The 19,765-nt window shown below is 41.5% G+C and overlaps 1 protein-coding gene across 6 annotated transcripts in view; it reads right to left on the bottom strand.

The window, feature by feature from the left end:
• septin9b (septin 9b) overlaps positions 1–19,765 on the bottom strand; it is a 57,465-nt gene that overhangs the window by 13,247 nt on the left and 24,453 nt on the right. For 3 of the 6 annotated variants that reach the window (XM_080463780.1, XM_080463781.1, XM_080463779.1), the window contains exons 3-6: positions 5,510–5,695; positions 1,578–1,706; positions 1,354–1,435; positions 998–1,135 (exon numbers count right to left, since the gene is read on the bottom strand). In XM_080463780.1, coding sequence (XP_080319906.1) covers positions 998–1,135; positions 1,354–1,435; positions 1,578–1,706; positions 5,510–5,695 — 535 coding nt within the window. Of the gene's footprint in view, positions 1–997; positions 1,136–1,353; positions 1,436–1,577; positions 1,707–5,509; positions 5,696–6,165; positions 6,283–14,948; positions 15,107–19,241; positions 19,301–19,765 lie in introns of those variants that run through there. The other 3 variants (XM_080463783.1, XM_080463782.1, XM_080463784.1) reach the window with 3 other exon arrangements.

Genomic DNA, 19,765 nt, shown 5'->3' with positions numbered 1-19,765 from the left:
AAAGTTGAGAAGAGGATGGATGGAATTAAAAAAAAAAACTGATCTATTTGAACTAATCTAATAATTTGAGATGACACATGTTTGGTTATCATGATTTTTAACGTAAGATTTAAAAGGGTTGAAATACTTCAGTTTATGTGTAATAAACCTAAAATGTATGGGCCTTCATGTTTAAATTGAATTGTGTTGAAATAAACTTTCCCATTGTACTGTAATCTTTGAGTTGGCTCTTTTTGTTTGCCAGTATGTCTTATGAAGAAACGCTGACCTTTCACGGCTTTATCAAAGAACCTACAGCGTCACCTTGGTGGTTCACATCACCTTGTTAGTGAAGCAAACAACCTCAGATAATCCTTCAAACAAGACAAATTCCCTTGAGAAAGTACAAATTTGAGTTTCTTCGAAAAATCAAACAATAAGTGTTGTCTTTTGCCTACACACACAGGAAGTGTGCTCCTCTCTACAGCCATATTGGATTATACCACTGTTCACCCTAATTAAACAGAGAAATAAGGAAAAGAGACACTGATTGATAATGAACACTCTGAACTATTTTCAAAAGTCAAATTTTTTTTTTCTTCACAAAATTGAGTCAAAGCTGTCACGTGTCCTGACCTGACAAGCATGTAGCACGACAACCCTCAAGCTACAATTCTTTTTTTCTTTTTTTTTTGTATGAAACACACTTCAGCACTTCAGACAGTCATGCATGTCCCTGTCTCTCTTCTTCTCTCAACAGTGGGAAATGAAGGGTCCAGTTTTCGTTGTGAAATCTGACTCTTCAACCGACTCTGAAGTGTCTCTGAGGAGAGAATAAGATTCACATGTGGTCGTTAGGGAGGGAAATGAGAAGGAAAAGCTGGAGAGGGACTTGTTAAAGGAGCTTTTGGAGCGACAGCAGGTCAGGAGAGGGGCTGATTCATCCCTGGGGTTGCGGGAGAAAAAAAGTGGGGCACTTAGTCATAAGCATGAGCGTCTCTTTAAGATGAGGTCTTACCAGTGGCCTGTGGGGGGTATGAAGTATATGCAGCAGTGCACCCGGGAGTCGGGGATCCTTTTCTTCCTGTTGATGTTGATTTCTTCCTGCAGGTAAGCTTCATACTGGTCATTGATGAACTTCATAATGGGCTGCCAGCTGATAAAAAGAAACAGATTCCTTGTGAGCCCACAATCCAAATCAAAACGTGTGCTTTGACTTGGTCACATTAGTGCGTCTAAATAAATGCTATTAAATGCTAGAAAACACATGTCAACCGCTGGTTGGTGATTTTAATGAATTCCATGTGAAATGAAGACGTCAGGCATTTAAGTTATTTGTGTACAGCTGCTGCACATTTTGAACCCTTAACTCACCAGTTTTCATTGTTGATTTGATCCCCAAATCCAGGAGTATCGATGACTGTCAGCTTCATCCTCACTCCTTTTTCTTCAATATCTATCAAAACGAAAACTAGTTGATGAGGACTGTCTTGATGATATTATGGGAAAAACAGCAGGCAAACACACACGTTGCAAATTATTGGTGTTTTATGAACAAACAAGAGGCTGGAGACTATAAAATTTGAAAACCGGCCCACCGTGACTGATGGACTTGATCTCGATCGTCTTGGGGATCCTTTCCTCCGGGTTGGGCAGCACCGACTTGCGGCTCACCTTGGATTTAAACAGCGTGTTCATCAGAGTGGACTTCCCGAGGCCACTTTGCCCTGATCATAATAATAATAAAAAAAAAAAAAAAGAAGATACACAGGGACAAAAACATTATTGAGAGAAAGTGAGAAGGGACTGGCTAATGTTTAAACCCTGGAGACAATCGCAAGGTTAAACTCGCTCAGGACAAGAATCTGTTGAAGTGTTTTCCCACCAAACAGTGCCTTCACTCTGTCATACATACATGACATCAACCCTAATGAATGGGCTGCATCGTGAGCATGTTTTAACAGACTACAAATGTAGGAGGACAGCTGCGGGGTCAGATGAGCAACTGGTAGGAGGCCAACGGGACAGATGCACTGTTTTGCGCCACACACACGCAAGATGGATCAGCCATCGGGGGCAATCTCCCACGAGTTGTGTCTGCAGTAACGGATTTTCCATCGAGCATGGTTGTCTTTGAGATTTATTGTTAAATAAACAGGAATGTTTCACGACGGAGCACGGTGTTCAGCCACCTCAAGACTATCTGAGTAGCTATTTATTCTCAGGAGGACTCGACAAAACTGATCAGTGGAGGAATCAAAACAAAACTCTGGTACCATTTCGTGGCCGTTTTTCTGTCTGATTAAATATATCAAAACTAATGACTTTAGTTGGTTCTTTGTATTACCCTTTAACATAATAACTATACTCATATTTTCCATTCAGTCCTTGATTAAATTAAACTGAGAATACAGTAATGTAATTTTCCCTCATAACAGGAACCATATAAATATTTACATCTGGAATTTCTTATTCAATCAAGGAGAGACACGTACAAATAAAACCACTTAGTCAGGTAAAATATTTGTGTAACTCATAACGTTTGTGCAATACATATGACTGCCAAGTTGCTTTGATTTAAAAACAACAACAAAATAAATGAAAATTAAATGTAAACATTTAGTCTTCAGACACGGATAAAGAAAATGGAAAAACTGATTTCACAATGCTAATAAGATCTAGTTTTCATGATAACACATGTAATGCTTTCACTTGTTCTGGATAGTGTAACAGATGTGACCCACTTAAAGTAGTGCTTGGCTTCACAAAAAAAAAAAAATAAAATAAAATTTAAACTTTACAAAAATGGTACATTTGCAATTGAATTATTCTTACATGAAAGAATCACACACCAACTGTGCCCTCCTTCACATAATGCTCGCTGCTTGCTGCCCCTATGGGCATCTACTGTGGCGTGTGGAGCGTTGCCAAGCTGCCAGCCCCCCCCCGTGACACCCAAGGCGCCCTTTTCCACCTCTTCTCTCACAAACACAGAGATGATTGCACACTCACATGCAGTGTGTCCGGTCACATACACCCACAAGCGTACACTCACATTTTCACACTCTTGCTCAGTGACACACACATTTCCACGGACACCTTGGCTGCGGTCAGCTTGCTGAGGGCAATTATTAGGCAAATGTGTCTTAATACCGCAAGACCACAAGGGACAGCATTCCAACCACAGCTGCTTTAATCTTTCACATCCTCACTAGCCATCCAAGTCACTGCATGCTGAGCTTTTTAAACGGATCAAAAACATTCAGGGATAATTCACATCATCAAATCAATCTTCAATTAAATTCCTTGTGTAATAACGCAGCTCGTTTGTGAAAGAGTGAATGTTGTCAATCCAAACGCCGATGTGACACCAAATGAACTCTAGTGCAGTTTGATTTCAGTCCCAGTTTGAAGGCGGGACAGATGAAAGACCTCTCAAGGAGAAGCCATGATGGGTTTAAGATGTGCAATAGAATCAACAGACTGTGATTATTGTGCACACAAGTGAGATTTCTGCAGTTGTTTTAAACATTTTTAAAGCTGGTCTTAGCTGGTTAAAATAATCATTAGAAACGAAACCAACATTGCTGCGGAAGCCATGACACACAATGTACACGACAAAAGCTGTGCAGCATGTGTTTTGTTTACATGCATTAGTATAATGTTTAAAATGCCAGAGTGAGCGCGGAGGAAGCTAAAGCAGTACGCACGCTCGTCTCCTTTTTTTTAAACTTTGGTCTTTACCAGGCAGCCGTACCACAAGTGTGAGCGTGTGCCCATTTAACAACTGTGGCAACATGTGATATCATCCTATATCAACTATTTCCAAAATGCCACACGCCCCTCTGTCAGAGTGGTTACAACATAATGTGAACTATCAAATGAGCCAACAGGACTGAGAAACATCTCTCGCAATGTAATGATGCATGCCTAAATGGCAGGTCAATACAGGCGTACTTCACTGATGAGTTAGGCAAATATTTAAGACACATTTCTTTGGAAAGTCCTGAAAATTACTCAAGTAATAGCACATGAAAACTCTTTACAGCTTGAACATTGTGATCATTTAACATATTTTACTGGAGTCAATACGATGTGATTTTCTTTCTTCTTCAGTTTTGCACAAGATATCGTATCAATATGCACATTTCATTTCTCCTTCAGGTGTCTGAGCACTGCAAGCAGATATGAGTCAGCGATAAGCAGAACTGTGCAGACTGCAAGCAAACAAATGAAAACAGTGATGCATATGTGTCATCTTCTTTTATTTATTTATCTTAAAAGCCATTCTACGCTTTCAGTTAACCTCTCTTAACTCTGTAAAATCAACAAACCTCTTCTGATCAACCGTATCCATGCAACAAGTCGGTGTTTGCCACGTTAAGAGACGTCTCCTTGGGGCTGCACTGACATGCTGCTGAAGCTGTGAGCGAAAACATTGCCCTGCAGGAAATTAAATCTAAATAACTGCAGTCTACCCCAAAAAAAACAAAAAACCATTCAATATCTAATTGGTAGGTGAGCAAGGTTTCTTTTCTCAGCGTGTAGTGAAAACAAATTTGGACATTCCTTTCTTTGCATGTGCATATGTTTGTTTCTGTTGCATATGTGCCTGCCTGCCTGCATGCATGCATGTTCACAAGTGCAATTATAGATAAGTGTATATAAGTGCATATGACTGCACATAGACGTGATGGTGGTGATCAAATTGGTGGTGCGTAGCCACAGGAGTGTGTGCTTCAGCTTGTCAGAGTAATTGCCATCATTATGCCACTTTCTTAGTGTGACAGCCTCCTTTAATCCACTCAAGAGTGTGTTTGTCAAACCGTAGGCCGACACACACCCATGCACGCTAGCTCACTCCAACCAGAACAAGTGAAGCGGGGCCAAACATGTAAATAGACACTTTTTTTTGTTTCTGTTTGTGGCTTCAAAGCTCATATTTGGAAGTTTCATGAAAAAAGTTGAGATGTTTTCAGGTCAAACGTGCAAACTGAGCATGGTGTGTATGACATGTTTTACGTAACCGTGAGAATTCAGAAGGGAAGCTTCTGTGTGAGTTTAATGGTGACTTGCAGCATAGCATCTCACCGCTTATTGCTCTGTTCTGCATTTGTGTCGTTGCTGCAGAACATGAAAAACTTTTAAATTGTTCCCATCTGATCTTTTTTTTTTTTTTTTTTTTTGCTAGATTTCTTTGCAGTGAGTCAATAACCGCTGTAAACATAACACATTTGGGATCAATTACAGCTTCAAGTCCTCTCGGGAACATCTGTGTCAATTTAGATTGGAGAATAGTTTAATCTAAATCTCACATAAAGGCATAATCCAGCTCAATGTGGACAGTTAAGGCTCCAGTTATTACATCATGAAGCATTTTTAACAGTTTCCTACAATATGACCACCATTTCGCACTATAAATATCGTCTTATATGCAACATTCCAGCTGCAGCCACCTCACCATGTAATTTGACAAGGTTAGAGATGACACACGGTTTCATTAATTGAGGGTTTGCGTGCGTGTACTTACCCACTACCATGATGTTGAGCTCAAAGCCTTGCTTCATGGCCTTCCTCCTCATCTGCTCCAGGATGGCGTCGATGCCCACATAGCTGAAGTCTCCGATGTTGGTCTTCTCCCCTTTACCCTGAGGGCTGGGGTGGTGGGGCTTGGCGGACTCAGACATGTTGTTATGGCTCAGATTGACCTCTGACCCTGAGTAATACACAGATCAAAGAAACATTTAACATCTACAAAATGTAACATGGAATCAGGTGTAATAAATGCAAAAAAATAAGAAGAAGTAGTGAGCTGAGCACTTATGAACATAAGATTAAATGCGAAGGGAAAAAAAGATACTCATCTAAGTGGTTCATTTCCTGTGTGAAACAGGATACAAAGCATTAAAAAAAAAAAATCTAATTTGTGAGCACCCAACCTTGTACAAGTGAGCATGTAAGAACGTGATGATCGGCTAAACTGCTTGAATCATGAAGGAACAAGAATACAGCTGCTTCTGCTCCATCAGTGATGCAGAAACTTTGAACAGGCGCTATTTCAGTAAAGACTCAAATCTCACAGAAATGAAAGTTATGGAAGTTCAATCGAGAGTGAAATAGGAGCACTGTTTTTTTCCTCCGCCACAAATTAAAATGAACAGACCTTCAGATCACAGCTTAGCTCACCTTAGAGAGGCTCAGCTGCTCCAAGAAAAAGCTGGTGGGCCAAGGCAGTGCTGCAACAACAAACTAAAGCTCAACCCGACTCCGGCTGCCAGATATTCTAGTACGTGCTTGCAGGGGCACATTCACTCGTCTTCATGTAGGAGGAGACTATATTTCCTGTGCTGTGACACAAACCTGTGGCAGAGTCTCTGTGAGGTTTGCGAGCACAGACACTACAAACCACAGGCGCATACACCTGAATGCAGAAGGAGACAGACATCCTGACTATCTCTTTCTGGGTGAGCAACGTGCATTCAGAGTTCCAGTTCTGTCTCGGGTCGATTTTCCGCAAACTAAAACAGATGCCAACAGCTGCAAATACCAGCGTTCACAAAGTTTTCTGGCCGATTGCTTTTTTTTTTTTCTTCATGCCACCAGAGAGCAGAAACATGAGCCTAACATTTCTTTCTATGAATACAATTACCAAAGAGGATTTTGTGATATTGGGTGTTCTGCCATGTTGTGTCTTCCTGGGCCGTTAGACAAGACAACGTGTGAGATGGCAGTGAAAGACATAGTGGGAGGTTGTAAAAGATGCGATCTTACTAACAGTAACACTTTCCAAGTAACCTTGAAAAACAGACCTTCCACCCAAAAAAAAAAAAAAAGCTTTCTTTAACTGCCGGTCATACAGACGCACGAGTTGCCCCAGCGCTCGTCTCAGCAATGGCGCTTTCATGATCCCTTCAGGGCCCCATCTGCCCTCAAACATTTGAATGTGTGCTACCTTGACAATGTCGACCTCCTCCACACTTGGACACGGTAAAAACCAAAAGGTGTATATTATTTAAATCAACACCCCATTCTTTTCCTGCAAGCAAAACATAAAGAAAGCAAGAAAGACTTACCGCAACTTCAACAATCTCTTTAGTAATCATCAGTCCTTCTAAGTTTCAGTCCTCTGACAGTTTAATGGTTAACCATTGGACTGTGCTGCCAGCGGTTTGGATCAAATCCAATGAACCCATTATCATCGGTCAGCATCACTACGCAGGGTTGTATTTTTGTACAATTATTTCTTCAAGTTAAGACAGTTTCTTTTGCTCCAGCGGCATTAATCCTATCCCTAGAAAAAAAAAAAGCCACCTTGAAAATTCTAGAGAAAAGCCCAAATCGCACTGTAATGTGAACCTTCTGTTACCACCGCATCATGGTGATCTAGAGGCTGTTTCACTGTAGCGTTGCCATCCTCAAGAAACCTGACAGCACTACTCTGTCCTGGACGTGGTACAATAATACCGAGGTGATCAGATCGATTTATCATTAGGGTTTGTTTGCATACTGTTGCAGATTGTCACTTGACTAACCCTGCACTGAACTCCATCACGAGTCTGACTGCGTCAATGACAGCATGCAGATTAGCTCTAATGACATATTCCAGGTCCGCAGCCAAACTGCCTTCTGGGCACCGTGACCACGCCAGCCTGAGGCTTTCTCTTGGTTTACGAGGCTGCTCTCTAAGAATAGACAAACAGTCCCACTCGCGCTGATGCATGCACACAGGCCGAGTAGCAAATACAGGTAAACGTGACAGACAGACATGCAGAGGGGAGGGGAGACACAAGGAGAGCCCAAAGTGTCTGCTTGTCAGCCATCCTGTCGGTTTAACCACCGCTTTCATTTTTTTTTTTTAATCAGTACTGTTTCCTGAAGACGCCTCCTATAATCTCGCAACTATGGATTAGGAAGCGATTAGCAATTATCAGCTTTTAAAAGTCTACCACAGTGTGTTTGATCGTCACACCAGTGCAGACGTGTTTTGATGCTCCACTATACGTGTTGATAACATCTGCCAATGCAAACCTCGGTATGGATGAACAAAAAGCTCACTGATTGGGATCACAGCGACGTGGCCTCAGCAGTTCAGTACATATTGTGCTCACAGACTCAACAGATGCATCAAAAATACAAAATACATGTTACACAGACAGAGACTAGGGGGAAAAAAAGTGTGGGAAACTGCAGAAAAGCAGGTGCATCACTGGAACTCCACTAACCTCTATTAATGAGGACAAAACACAGGAATATTTGACCTGCCACTAATCTTTCCTAATTAACACAAACACTCCAAATGTAAACAACTATATTAAATTGCCAGCAGATGTTATGGATGAAAATTGCTTTCTATAAATACACAAGGCAGAGGGTTTTCTTTTTTTTTTGCCTCATCACATCTAAACGCTGAATTTTAGGATTAGCTGATTTGAGAGCTTTGCTCAATGAATGGAGATGAGGTCAGGCTTTCTCTTTGCATGAATGGATATATCCCATCAAAGAGATTACTCTAGTCTTCAGTCATTTATTCTCAAATGAGGGCATTTATGAGGCCGTTTCAAGTTCTATCTCTCGGTTTTATACGTTTATCTCTCCATTTCTGAGGGTCTCATTGTTGCTGTGTGTCTGTGATCTGTAGTGTACGGCACAGGTTCCTCTCAAGATTGGCATTGTCTTTTTGGTAATGTCTATTTTTTCAAGACCGGCATAAAGGTTAGTTTCTGCTGTGCCTTGCGAGGGTATGTTTCCTGTTTGTCGCTTGAGGATTCACAGCAGCGAAACCACAACATTTACATCCGCAGCAAAACGGTTGGTTTTGTTCTGTGAATATACACCCTAATATTAGTTTGTACTCCACCAACACCACGGCTTGAGCTTGTGATAAGAGGTGGGGGTTTTCTCAGCTCTGAGGGGAGAACTGTCAGTGTTCATGGTGTGTGGATTCACAGTCAGGTTTACTCCAGTTGGGGCTTGCACTTTAGATTTTCAGGTGAGCACTTACATTGCAGGCTTCTCCAGGATGAAGATAGGACATTCAATACTATAATACAAAATGCACTAAAGAGCATGCTGTGAAAAACATACAACCAGTTAATTAAGCATCCAAATTGTATTTCGTTATAAGAGGCTTCAGTCTTTGATGCATCTTTAAACCAAAGGGGATCTGTTATATCCACATATTCTTAAGCCTTCTGATGCATTAATTATAGCATAGCAGCTTTACAAGGTAATAATTGATGTTTACAGTGAATGCATGGCAATCCCTGAATACGACTAAGCTCTGTAATAACTATATGAATCTTGTAAACATTGCATCATTTTAATCGACGTGATACTTCACAGTCTTGTACAGGCTAAAGACTGAAGACGCTTTCATTAATCCTCTTTCTATGGAGACCGGAAAACACAGCAGCTTTCCAGCAGCCTTCTTGTGATGCCTCAGCCTTCACCAGGCATTAAAATATCACGGTAAGATCTCAGAAAGTATGAGACATGTAAATAAAGCTTGATGTCAATAACCACTACCATAAAGCATCAGACCCACTTCGTTCTCTTTCCACACGGGTCTGTAATCCAATCCTCCTGGAAAACGAACACACAGTGTCCACCTTTGATCAGATATACTTTCTCCCCACACCACATTGACACAAAACTCAACACTGCTTCCATTATCACATCTAACCCTACATTTATTATTCACAGAGTGACTTCCATCGACAGGAACAAAGCCTGGATTGTCTTCTTGAAAAGCCCCAAAGAAATTCAGTTTCCATCGATCCACCAATGCCACCTCATCATTTTTCAGCCCTGCTTTAAATAAAGTTTTGTTTTCCTGTGACATGTTTCAACTCCAGAGAAAAACCCAACAATGTCCATGAATCAAAAAGTGCTATATAAGTTTGATGTATTATTATTATTATTATGAATAAGCTGGAGAAGCACAGAGGAATTAAAGAAACAAGGAGTTAAAAAATAAACGAGGGCACTGACTAAATTGTCCAAATAGTGTGGTTGATGATCGACACCGTGCATAAGGAACTCATCAATGTGGGAGAATTAACAGTCAGTGTGTTTATTGACAGAAATATTTCACCTCAATGACGTCCTATGTGTTGATGGTGTTTTTCATCACAGTCCTGATGTGTTCTTCTTAAGAGAAGACGGCTTCATGTCAAAAAGAAACTATTACTTCTATTTTTGATGCAAGCAACAACAAAAAACCTTTTCATTCTGACACATTAAAAGTTTTTGAATAAGTCTATTGAAATACACATTTTGTTCAGATATTTTGGCCTGTGAGGATCAGACTTGCACAGATGGTATCTCACTCAGATGGTTTACCGTAAACAAAACCTTCCTCAACTTAATGACACGGGGGTCACACAGTGGAGTATTTGAGTAACGGCGTAGTAGTCTAGAGGAGGTTAAACAAATACAATTAAAAAAAAAACATCCTTAAGACATCCTTCTCTTGATGCTAGAAATGCATTGATGTGTTTTCATGAATATTTTCCTCATGATGAAATGATCAGTTTAGTTGAAAAACTGTGTACTGGAAAAATGTTCACAGACAAACAAGGAGCTTGTTTTCTTTGTCCTTTTGTGTTCAAAGCCGCCGTGTCGCTTGACAGTCAGTGGGAAAAGACGGCACCGTGTCTGCTCTTTTACTTGCCGACCGTCACTGACAGCTCTTAAACATCATCTGCTGCATAGTTCCCATGAGGTGAAACCCTCAAACCTCTGCCCCGTTGCAGTTTTCCTTTCCTGAGTTTGTGTGTGGCTATGTAAATGTGTTTTTCTGCTACTGTCCTCTAGTTTTCCTCTCCCACTCTTTTCAAACCGGAGATGACATTTCCACTGGCCCTTCGGTGGCTCCCTCTGAAGAGGAAGGGGTCATTAAGTTTGATGCCTGCTGCTGTCTGCAGATGCATGAAACGCCGAGCGGGAAAAAAGGCAACAAAGGAGTTGACGGACAGTTTTAAAGAGTGTTGCATGAATTAGCATGCGCACAATTCTGTGTTCTGTAAATGGAAAACACAATCTCGGCCGCAGTGGGTTACCAAATTTGACAACACATGAAAAACAAACAAAAGATGATGTTATTTCAACTTCTTTGACACATGATATAGCAGCCATGTTGTCACCTAGGAGTGAGCATTAATAGCATAAAGTAATATACGACATTTAAGCAATATTTCCATTCATCAGGCAGTGATTGACCTACAATAATACTGAAAATTGGGTCATTTAGGATAAAGAAAAACTTGCAACACATCTGAGAAATAACTGCAAAAATAGCTCTTCTCCAGTTTGATTTATGCTGGTTTGCATGTTGATCAACCCACATCTTAGTTTTGTAGACAGTTAACCAACGACATGAGAAATATTTTAAAGTAACAAGTCTATTCTTTCCAGTTTTACACTTCTTTTTTTTTTTTAACATGACTGGTGCACAGCTCTAAATATTTTCTATCCAGGATGAGAGTGTGTGAGAGACAATGTAAGAGGTTTTAAAGTATTTCATACTATTATTCGCTTGAGAAGATTCTTAATTGCTTGCTTTATCGTATTTCTTTTATTTCTCTGTAAAGCCCTGTGAATTGCCTTGGGTCTGAATGGTGTTTTATAAATAACTTTGGTAGAGTAGTGGTAGAGTTTGGTTGATAGATAAAAACTGGAAGGATAGACGAGGTTCTTGCAGAATTGTCATGTGCATCCAAGAGGGAAAAACCTCTTCCTCAGTTCTCCATCCATTCTACAAGAGCAAAGGAACACTAAGATTAAAAATCCCACCACGTTTTTTTTCGTCCTTCATAAAAACTCCCTTTCATGTAAGGCGGTGACGCTGGCTCAGGTCAGTGGCAGGTACAGCTGACACAAGCACTTCAAAAACAGACCCAAAGAATGCTGCAAGCTCACTTTATCTTTCAGTCCTGTCACTCGTGACGCCCCACTGAGAATGCAGCCCCCTGCTCCAAAGTGGAGCAAAGCAGATGGTGTTGCTCGGTGTTGAAATACAGCTCTCCACTTGGGAACTTCTGGTAGGGTGGATAACAACAACCTGTCCCAAAACACCTTCAGAACAGTGACAGAGTGCAAAGAGTCGGAGAGAGTGAGCCATATACCGAGGGTCAGTGAAGTAGGATACACCGAGAAATAACAATGAGATGAAATAGATGTTAGAATAACAGCGATGAACTGGAAAAACTCAGCAAGACCGAGCCTGGTTTGGATCAATAGCTGTAAGCAGAGACTGAGAAAATTAGAAAGCGTAGCCCCACGCTGCAGGAAAGATGCTGTGGTGCCGAGTACTATTGTGAAATACCGCTGTTCTGGGTAGATCCCAGTGCTGCAGACTCACTGACCACAGCCCGAAACTTAAAGCTAAAACATTTCTGAGAAACATGGAAGGGTCCCACCGCAGACCCACCCACAGCTGCAACAGGGAAACTGGTATAGGGCAGAGAACATAGGAGCCCAGAGGCCTGTAAAACAAGCAACCACCGAGCTTGAAGTGGGAATGTGGACGACTGATTCAACTACTTCAATACCAAACGACGTGTGGCTCCTAACGGGAGGAAATGAGACGTCTCACAGATTATCTCTACTCTCGAAAAGTTTATTTTCACTTTGAAATATAAAGCTGTGACACATTGCTGTTATTGGGGATGCAAAAGTACTTGTACACAAGGACATTGTGTAAATCAAAGTTTTGTTGAGAATTCTCAGAAAAAAGTCTTTTCTGGTGAGAACAGAAACCTACATGCAAATGTCAAGGCTTTCACTTCATTATAAGCCAAACAGGAGGGTCAGTGCATGGAGAGATGCTTCAAGTGTTTATATTTAGGCAATAAGGGAATTTAGTTGTTTAAATTCAGGAGGAATCTTTATATTGGTTTTCAACTGACAAGCAACAAGTAACGATTTATGAGCAAAATACTACTTTCTGGAATTTGAACGACGATTAAATTGGAAGCTAAATACAGATGACCTCCAACGCCTTGAGGCCTCATAATGCCACCGGAGTGGCATAAATGTGCCCATTCTGCCCTCCTTCCTCGACCCAGCCAGTGTTGGCAGGCCCACAAGCCGTCACCTCTGACAGGACATGACATGCTTTTTTTTTTCCCCCCTGACATGTCTGACTTCCTCCCGGCTATAGAACGTAAACAGAAAACATTGACTGCAGCCAGTTGGAGAGAACAACTGTAAATCACATGGAAAAGTTTGTCATATTGGAATATTCAATCTAAATCCGTCTATTTGCAAAAAAAAAAAAAAAAGTAGACATAAGATATCACATAATAAAGCTGAAAGTAGAATCCCTCTGGACTTTGCAGAGATACAGTAATTGAGGACATAATACTTTTAGACAGACAGGTTGTTTCCAGGGAAACATTCACACCTCTGCTCCTCCTGGCTCTGCTGCCTCGGGGGAGATTCTTTGGTTAAAACAAAGTTTCTATGCGCGCTAAATATTTAACATGACTGCAGCAACAGGTTACACCTGTACAGAAGATTTACAGGCAGAAAAGTCATACTACAAATCCGTGTGCCTATTTTGCAGCACAACGCATATTCTCCAGACAGTATCTGCTCGGACTAATGGCGCAATAGCAGATTTTTCATTCCAGCATGAAAGGGTGTTTTTATATCATGCTGCTGGCCCTGAACAATTATAATTAAGTGTTTATACGCAGTGATTGCTTGACTCATCATCAGCAAGCTAATCTGATTAGCAGCATGCAAACAAAGACTAAATGAAATTAATGCGCCTAGTGTGAAGCGTTTTGTAATAATGCTCTATGTAAATCAGATACAAGACAGAGTGGGGAATTAGTGATATGAAATGCACTGTGTATTAAGCTGTGCCACTGATACAGCAGGTTGACGACTGTGGGAAAACATGTAAATGAATTTCTTAATTCAATAAGGCTTTGTTGGGACTGAGATTCTGTTTGCATGACTGGAGGGTGGCATCACGCAAAAATCATTTTGCCCGCGCGGATTTCCAATGTGGACATGCGATATGTATGTGCAATATGGCTGTTGAAAGAAGGACATCTGAGAAGTCTGCAATACACAATGAACTGACTCATTTGTCGTCTGTGCATGTGCTAATTTAGTTAAGCCTCCATGTGAGATCTGTGAGCAACAATCAACAAAGAACTATTCAGCCACCACACTGCGAACTGGGGGATGTTAGACCATGTGATGCAATGCGTCCCCCAAAAGTTATGGCATCATTCATAACATAAAGTTAAAGGGAGGTGTCTCAACACAACCTCGGTTTCTGCAGACTGAAAGAAACTGACGGGAAGTTCTTCCATTGTAAAGGAGCAACTCTCACTAAGTTTGATTTAAACTTATTAGAGAGCAGAATGAAATCACATCAAACCAGCTTGGCTCCATCAGTGCTTGGCTAATCCACCGCACTGGATCAAACTGAGCCTTGAAACTCCGATGTGACGAGAGCTAAAGAAGCAAACAGGACTACAGGGAACTCTGGATACATCTAACTTAAAGAGAAGTGAGGGCTTTCCCGATTGGTCAACGCTCTGCCTCATTATGGAAGATTGCCTATCCATGCATGCTCCACAGAAGACACAATGGGAGGGAAAAGAAGAAAGAAGAAGAAGGGGGGAGGAGAGTGAGGAGGTAGTAGGAGTGGGAGTGCTGAACCCCCCCAAAAAACTCTCCACACTGGCTGAACAATAGGAAAGCAGAAAGAAAGGAGAAAATGAGCAAAAGCTTTCATGCTGAAGCTGTTTTTTTCCACACATCTCCTCCCAAAACACCCTCGATCTCAACCTCAAAACTTCGTGTTCTGCACAGCATATCACAACACAGCAGAAAAAGTCACCAGAAAGCTTCACAACAACAATTCCTTCCCAAGTTTCAGGTCTGAAAACTCTTCTTTGGCTTTAACTATTAACTTCTGCTGCAGGACAGAAAATTTGACAACTCACCCAACCCTTTCCTTCTCTTCTCTTTCTTCCTCTCACACACTCTCTTTCCTCTCTCAATCACAGATCCAGCTGGTGAGGCTGCTGCTGCTGCTGCTTGGCCACGCCCACAAGCGGTCATGTGACCGCCACCCCAGTGGCCAGGAAGGCGTTTGGCTGCCACACCCCTCATTCAGAGAAAGTCCATGGAGAACATTGAGAAGAGAACAAGCTTTTCCAAATCACATGTGACCCAAGAGCAAAACAGTGCACGTGCCCACCACAATTAAAGAAAGGAGATTTGCATGGAGGAGAAGAAAAAAAAAGGAACTATAAACAAACTACAGCATAGATGGAGGAGGACGGGCAAAAGTGTGTGACTGCATTGCTTGTGTGTTTTCAAAAGATAAGAGCCAATATCCTACTTCCTCATCCTTGTGTGTGTTCCATCTGCTCTCTCTCCCTCCCACTGCTTTGTTTCACAGAGGGTATTCGATGATACGCACAACCTTCAATCATCCATAGCTCTCTCTTTCTCTCTCCCACCAGAGAATTAAAACACACGTCTTCATCCCTCAACCTGTGGTGACTCATGACTAAAGCCATGACTAACCCACAGTAGTTCTAAGTTTAGAAAAATAAGAGGTTCTTAAAAATTCCACTCATGGCAATGATTTAAACCCCACATACTCATTTTCGGTCACAAAAAAACAAATGTTAGTTTTTGTTTTTTAAATAAGAAAAAATATATTTAATGCCTCGGAGTAGCTTAAGACGCAACCCTCACCCTTGCTTTCATTCAGTATGCACAGACCATGAATATGTAAATGAAAAATCTTTGTATTTCTTCTCACACCTCCAGCATCTGCACCTTCGATTTAAATACACAAACCTCGGCTTGTGTATTTGTTTTTTGTTGTTGTTGCAGCATAAAAAAACTACTTATCAACAAGAGGCTGATAAGCAGTTATATGTATGAATAAATAAGTTAAATGTAAGAAACGCCCTGTTAGAATGGTATTTTATAAAATACAGCTTTTCCCAATATCATGAATGTAAAAATACCAAAGCATGAGCTTTTAGCTTCATAATATAATGGTTTCTCTTAAATATATGATGTATGATGCACTGGCTGGATTATTGAGGCTGTTCAATGCAGTTAAGAAATGTGAAATCCTTTTGTTGCTTTATTCCACTCTTCCAAAGCATCTTTGTTGATTGAAAGGAAAATAACATCTTATTGGCATGCTATCAACATTAAAACATTTAATATCTATTGAACTGGGTGTTGCTTGATCAGCGTTCTGCAGAAGCTTGATAACAGGCCATTGGTTTGAGTCTGGCGAGTCGCATCAGAAGAGACTTCAAAGACATTGGGCTCCTCCACAGGAACGGAGCGGCAGAGCTTTTAGAAGCAAAGCTCACAAAGTCACTATTACATATGCTTTCATGTCTGGGTATCATTTTAGGACTGCGTAGGGGTTCAGTAAGATGACACGAACACACAAGATATTTCTCTTTCTTGCTGTGAGAAACTTTACCTTGAGGAGACAGCGATGTCTTCTTAAAATCTCAATGACAAAAAAAAAAAAGTGACGACAAGCATTTATAAAGATGTCGGAATATTTCCATACGAAGTGAAAAGACGGTCAGTGGTCGTTGGTGGTCTTCACGTGTTGCGCTGCAGTGCACGCTGCTTTCATTTCGTTGTGGTTGACCAACAACCATTCGTCGTACACAAATATATGAAAACTCCCCCACGTGAAACATTGACTGTACTCAAATTCAAAGCGCTGAGGTCAGAATTGGCTGCAGAACAGATGAGTGCAGTTCCAAATCCCGATTGTTGCCTGGAAATCTGTATTGTTCCTGCTTCCTGAGTCCCGGCTCTCCCACAACAGAGAGAATCACATTCATCACATCCAGCCCCCCGACTGCAAAGTAATAATGCAGTCAACATGCCCAGAGATGCTCTCTAAGAATAGATTTTATGATAGTAGAGAAATAAAGGGTCCGCATGCAAAAGGATTTTAGCTGAGCTAACTGGAACAAGAGGAGAGATTAATTGGTTCCTTTGTTGATATGGGTCAACTTTTTTTTCGTTTTTCGTCAGCAGGCTGAAGGTCTGCGAGAGGTGTTCGTAACAGTCAGCAGAAATGCTTCCTTCCTGTCAAAGCTGAAACCAAATCTCACAGTTGGCTGTGGCTTTGTTGGAAATGTGAATCCAAAAAAAGTGTATAAACTCAGCGTGTGCATGTGGCAGGTAATCTGAAAAACACCCCATTTTGATCAACTGGTTAATCTTTAATTAATTCCCTTTTGCAAGTCGTGACATGTCTCTGTATTTTCATGGTGCATATGAATTTCACACCAAAAAATACTGTCAACTACCATTTTTTTTGAGGATTTAAAATCTGAATATATAGAACTAAAATCTGGCATTTATTTACAATTGCCCTCCCCCATGCAGACAGACGACATCCAAGGACAAAGACTCTGGTAATAGTTTCTCTCAGTATATTTGGTCTTTTTACGCGGGATCATAAAGATGATGAACCTCCAGTGTGTGAACAGAACAAACCGAAATGTCTCCACCGTCCCACCAGCCTGAAGAGCATCCTTTTTACGGTGACACATTTTGATGAATTCCTGCCGTAAATCTCTTTTTATCAAAGAAAATATTTTCCATACGTTTGTCATGTGAACAATGTTGCCAGCGTGAACCTCATGAAACACGAGAGGATTTCCTTTTATTTTTGTGGGAACCAAAGATCAAAGGAAAGCTTATTAGTCCGACAAAGAGCCCAAAATGCAGCTTTGAGCAAAAAAACAGGGAGAATGCAAGACGAGTGCTTGTGCATGCATGTAATGAATGGAGCTTCCATGCAAACTCGCGAAAAATGTGCGGTTCGTTTACTTTTTATGCTTTTTCACAACTGATTCAAATTAGAGCGTTTTTAACTGTTGTTCTCATTAAAATATAAAGCGGTCATTCCGACTGTAACTCATCAAATCCTTGAGGGCTGTGGAGGTAACTGAAGACTGATATGCAGTGATGACTAGCCTGCTGTGAGCCTATTGAGGAGTCTGTGATTGGCCCAAAGGTCACGACTTGATTGCTAAAGGCCATTCGATCGGGGGGGTGTGGGGGTGGTGGTGGGGGGGGGCACATATGGAGCTGATTAAACAGAGCCCTCCGTGACTCAGCAGATCGAGTGAGTCAGTGACACAGCCTCGCCTGGGGAGGGAGAGCGCTGAGGGACGAGCAGAGAGCAAGAACATGGACGGGGGGAAAAAAGGAAATAGTTGGAGGGGGATGAGGAGAAGAGAAGGGTGGGGGTGGATATGTAAGGAACAAGAGGGGGACAGGGAAAGAGGAACATCTGGCCTGGCCTGGATATCTACAGGGAAGATAGCTGTGTCTGTTGGAGACTTCCTGTTGTGATTTTTTGCTGTGGTTGCTCTGCTCCCCTGTGGTGCAAATGGAGACAGCATATGTGATGAGTGACGACACCCCAAAGTGCCCTCTCAGTCTCAGAACACCCCCCCCCCCCCCCAATGGTTGAAAGCATTGAGCATACATTAACAGCACAGACTAATCTGTGCGTGTATATATCTTGAGCTACTTCACATGTTGACAGTGGAATATTTCACTCCTCCAGATTTATTCGTCCTCAAACAAAACCCTGGTCATTTTATCTCAAGGTTACAATAACTCCGGCTCATGTTGACTTTTTCATCAGCTTTTCCGCAGTGTAAACAGAGTGAAAATCCTGCCATGTTTTTAATAAAATGACTGCACACCGGGCAGATTTTGTGGTCTCAGCATTTGTTTATGTGGAAGCGTTTTCCTGAAGTGTCTTTCTGTGTGTTTTAAACCACCGAACACTTCCTCAGTTGGGACTTTTAACGTATAAGCGCAAGTACCGAGGAGTAAGAGAAACGGAGAAAAAGAAGCCTTTCAGCAACCATATGCTCAAATTAAGTTTTCTTTCAAATCAAACCACAGCAACTCTCGGGCAAGACCGTGTTTGTACAGCTCAAGAGAATGAAACAAAGATAGTCAGATAAAGTACAGTATAGTGTCTCATAGCCGAGTTTGAACTAAACAATGATCCTTATACTACAAAAACTGGAGCAAAGGTTCAACCAGCATCATTCTCTGCGCCCACTTCCCACACCCGCATCTGTTCAGGATTTGTTATCAAGCCTTTCCTTGATTGGTCTTAATTGAAACCATCGAGTTCCTCTGAAGAAAGTCTAAAGCAGGCGAGCTCTCCCACATGCACACAGGAAAACAACCAAAATGATACTTACAAAGGCTTTCTGCCATGTGGCTGTTGTCTATCTCACAAGCAGAAGTCATCTCTCCTGAGCTCCTGATTCTGTTTCCTCTCGCTCACTGGCAGTAGGATTTAAAAGTAAAACTCCAGCCTTCCTTGTTTAGTTTTTTTGTTTTTCCTCTATGTTGCAGCGGCTGTTAAATTTTGTACAGCTTTAGAGATCAACAAGAGCTAATCGAAGGAACTATCCTTTCTGGCGTGCAACTCGGCAACATGTGTTATCGCATGATGTTGTGTGCTCGAAGCCTCCCCTGATGAACAATAAACAGAGCGACTCCAGGGGATCGGCCTTTTGGGGAATCCCTGGCCCCCCGCTACATCTGTGGGGGCGAAGGGGTAGAAATGACTCAACTGCAACAACGAAGCAGAAGGAAGAAAAACTGCTTGTGCAGTCGACGCAAGCCTTCCGGAAACATCTAACAAAGTTAAGATGCTTATTATCTGTAATAGAAACCTTTCATGCACAGAGACACAGAAGCAGATCGAGATACAAAGACA

This window comes from Lipophrys pholis (assembly GCF_963383615.2).
Source record: "Lipophrys pholis genome assembly, chromosome: 5".
Taxonomy (NCBI): domain Eukaryota; kingdom Metazoa; phylum Chordata; class Actinopteri; order Blenniiformes; family Blenniidae; genus Lipophrys; species Lipophrys pholis.
This window is presented reverse-complemented; position numbering and strand designations above follow the sequence as displayed.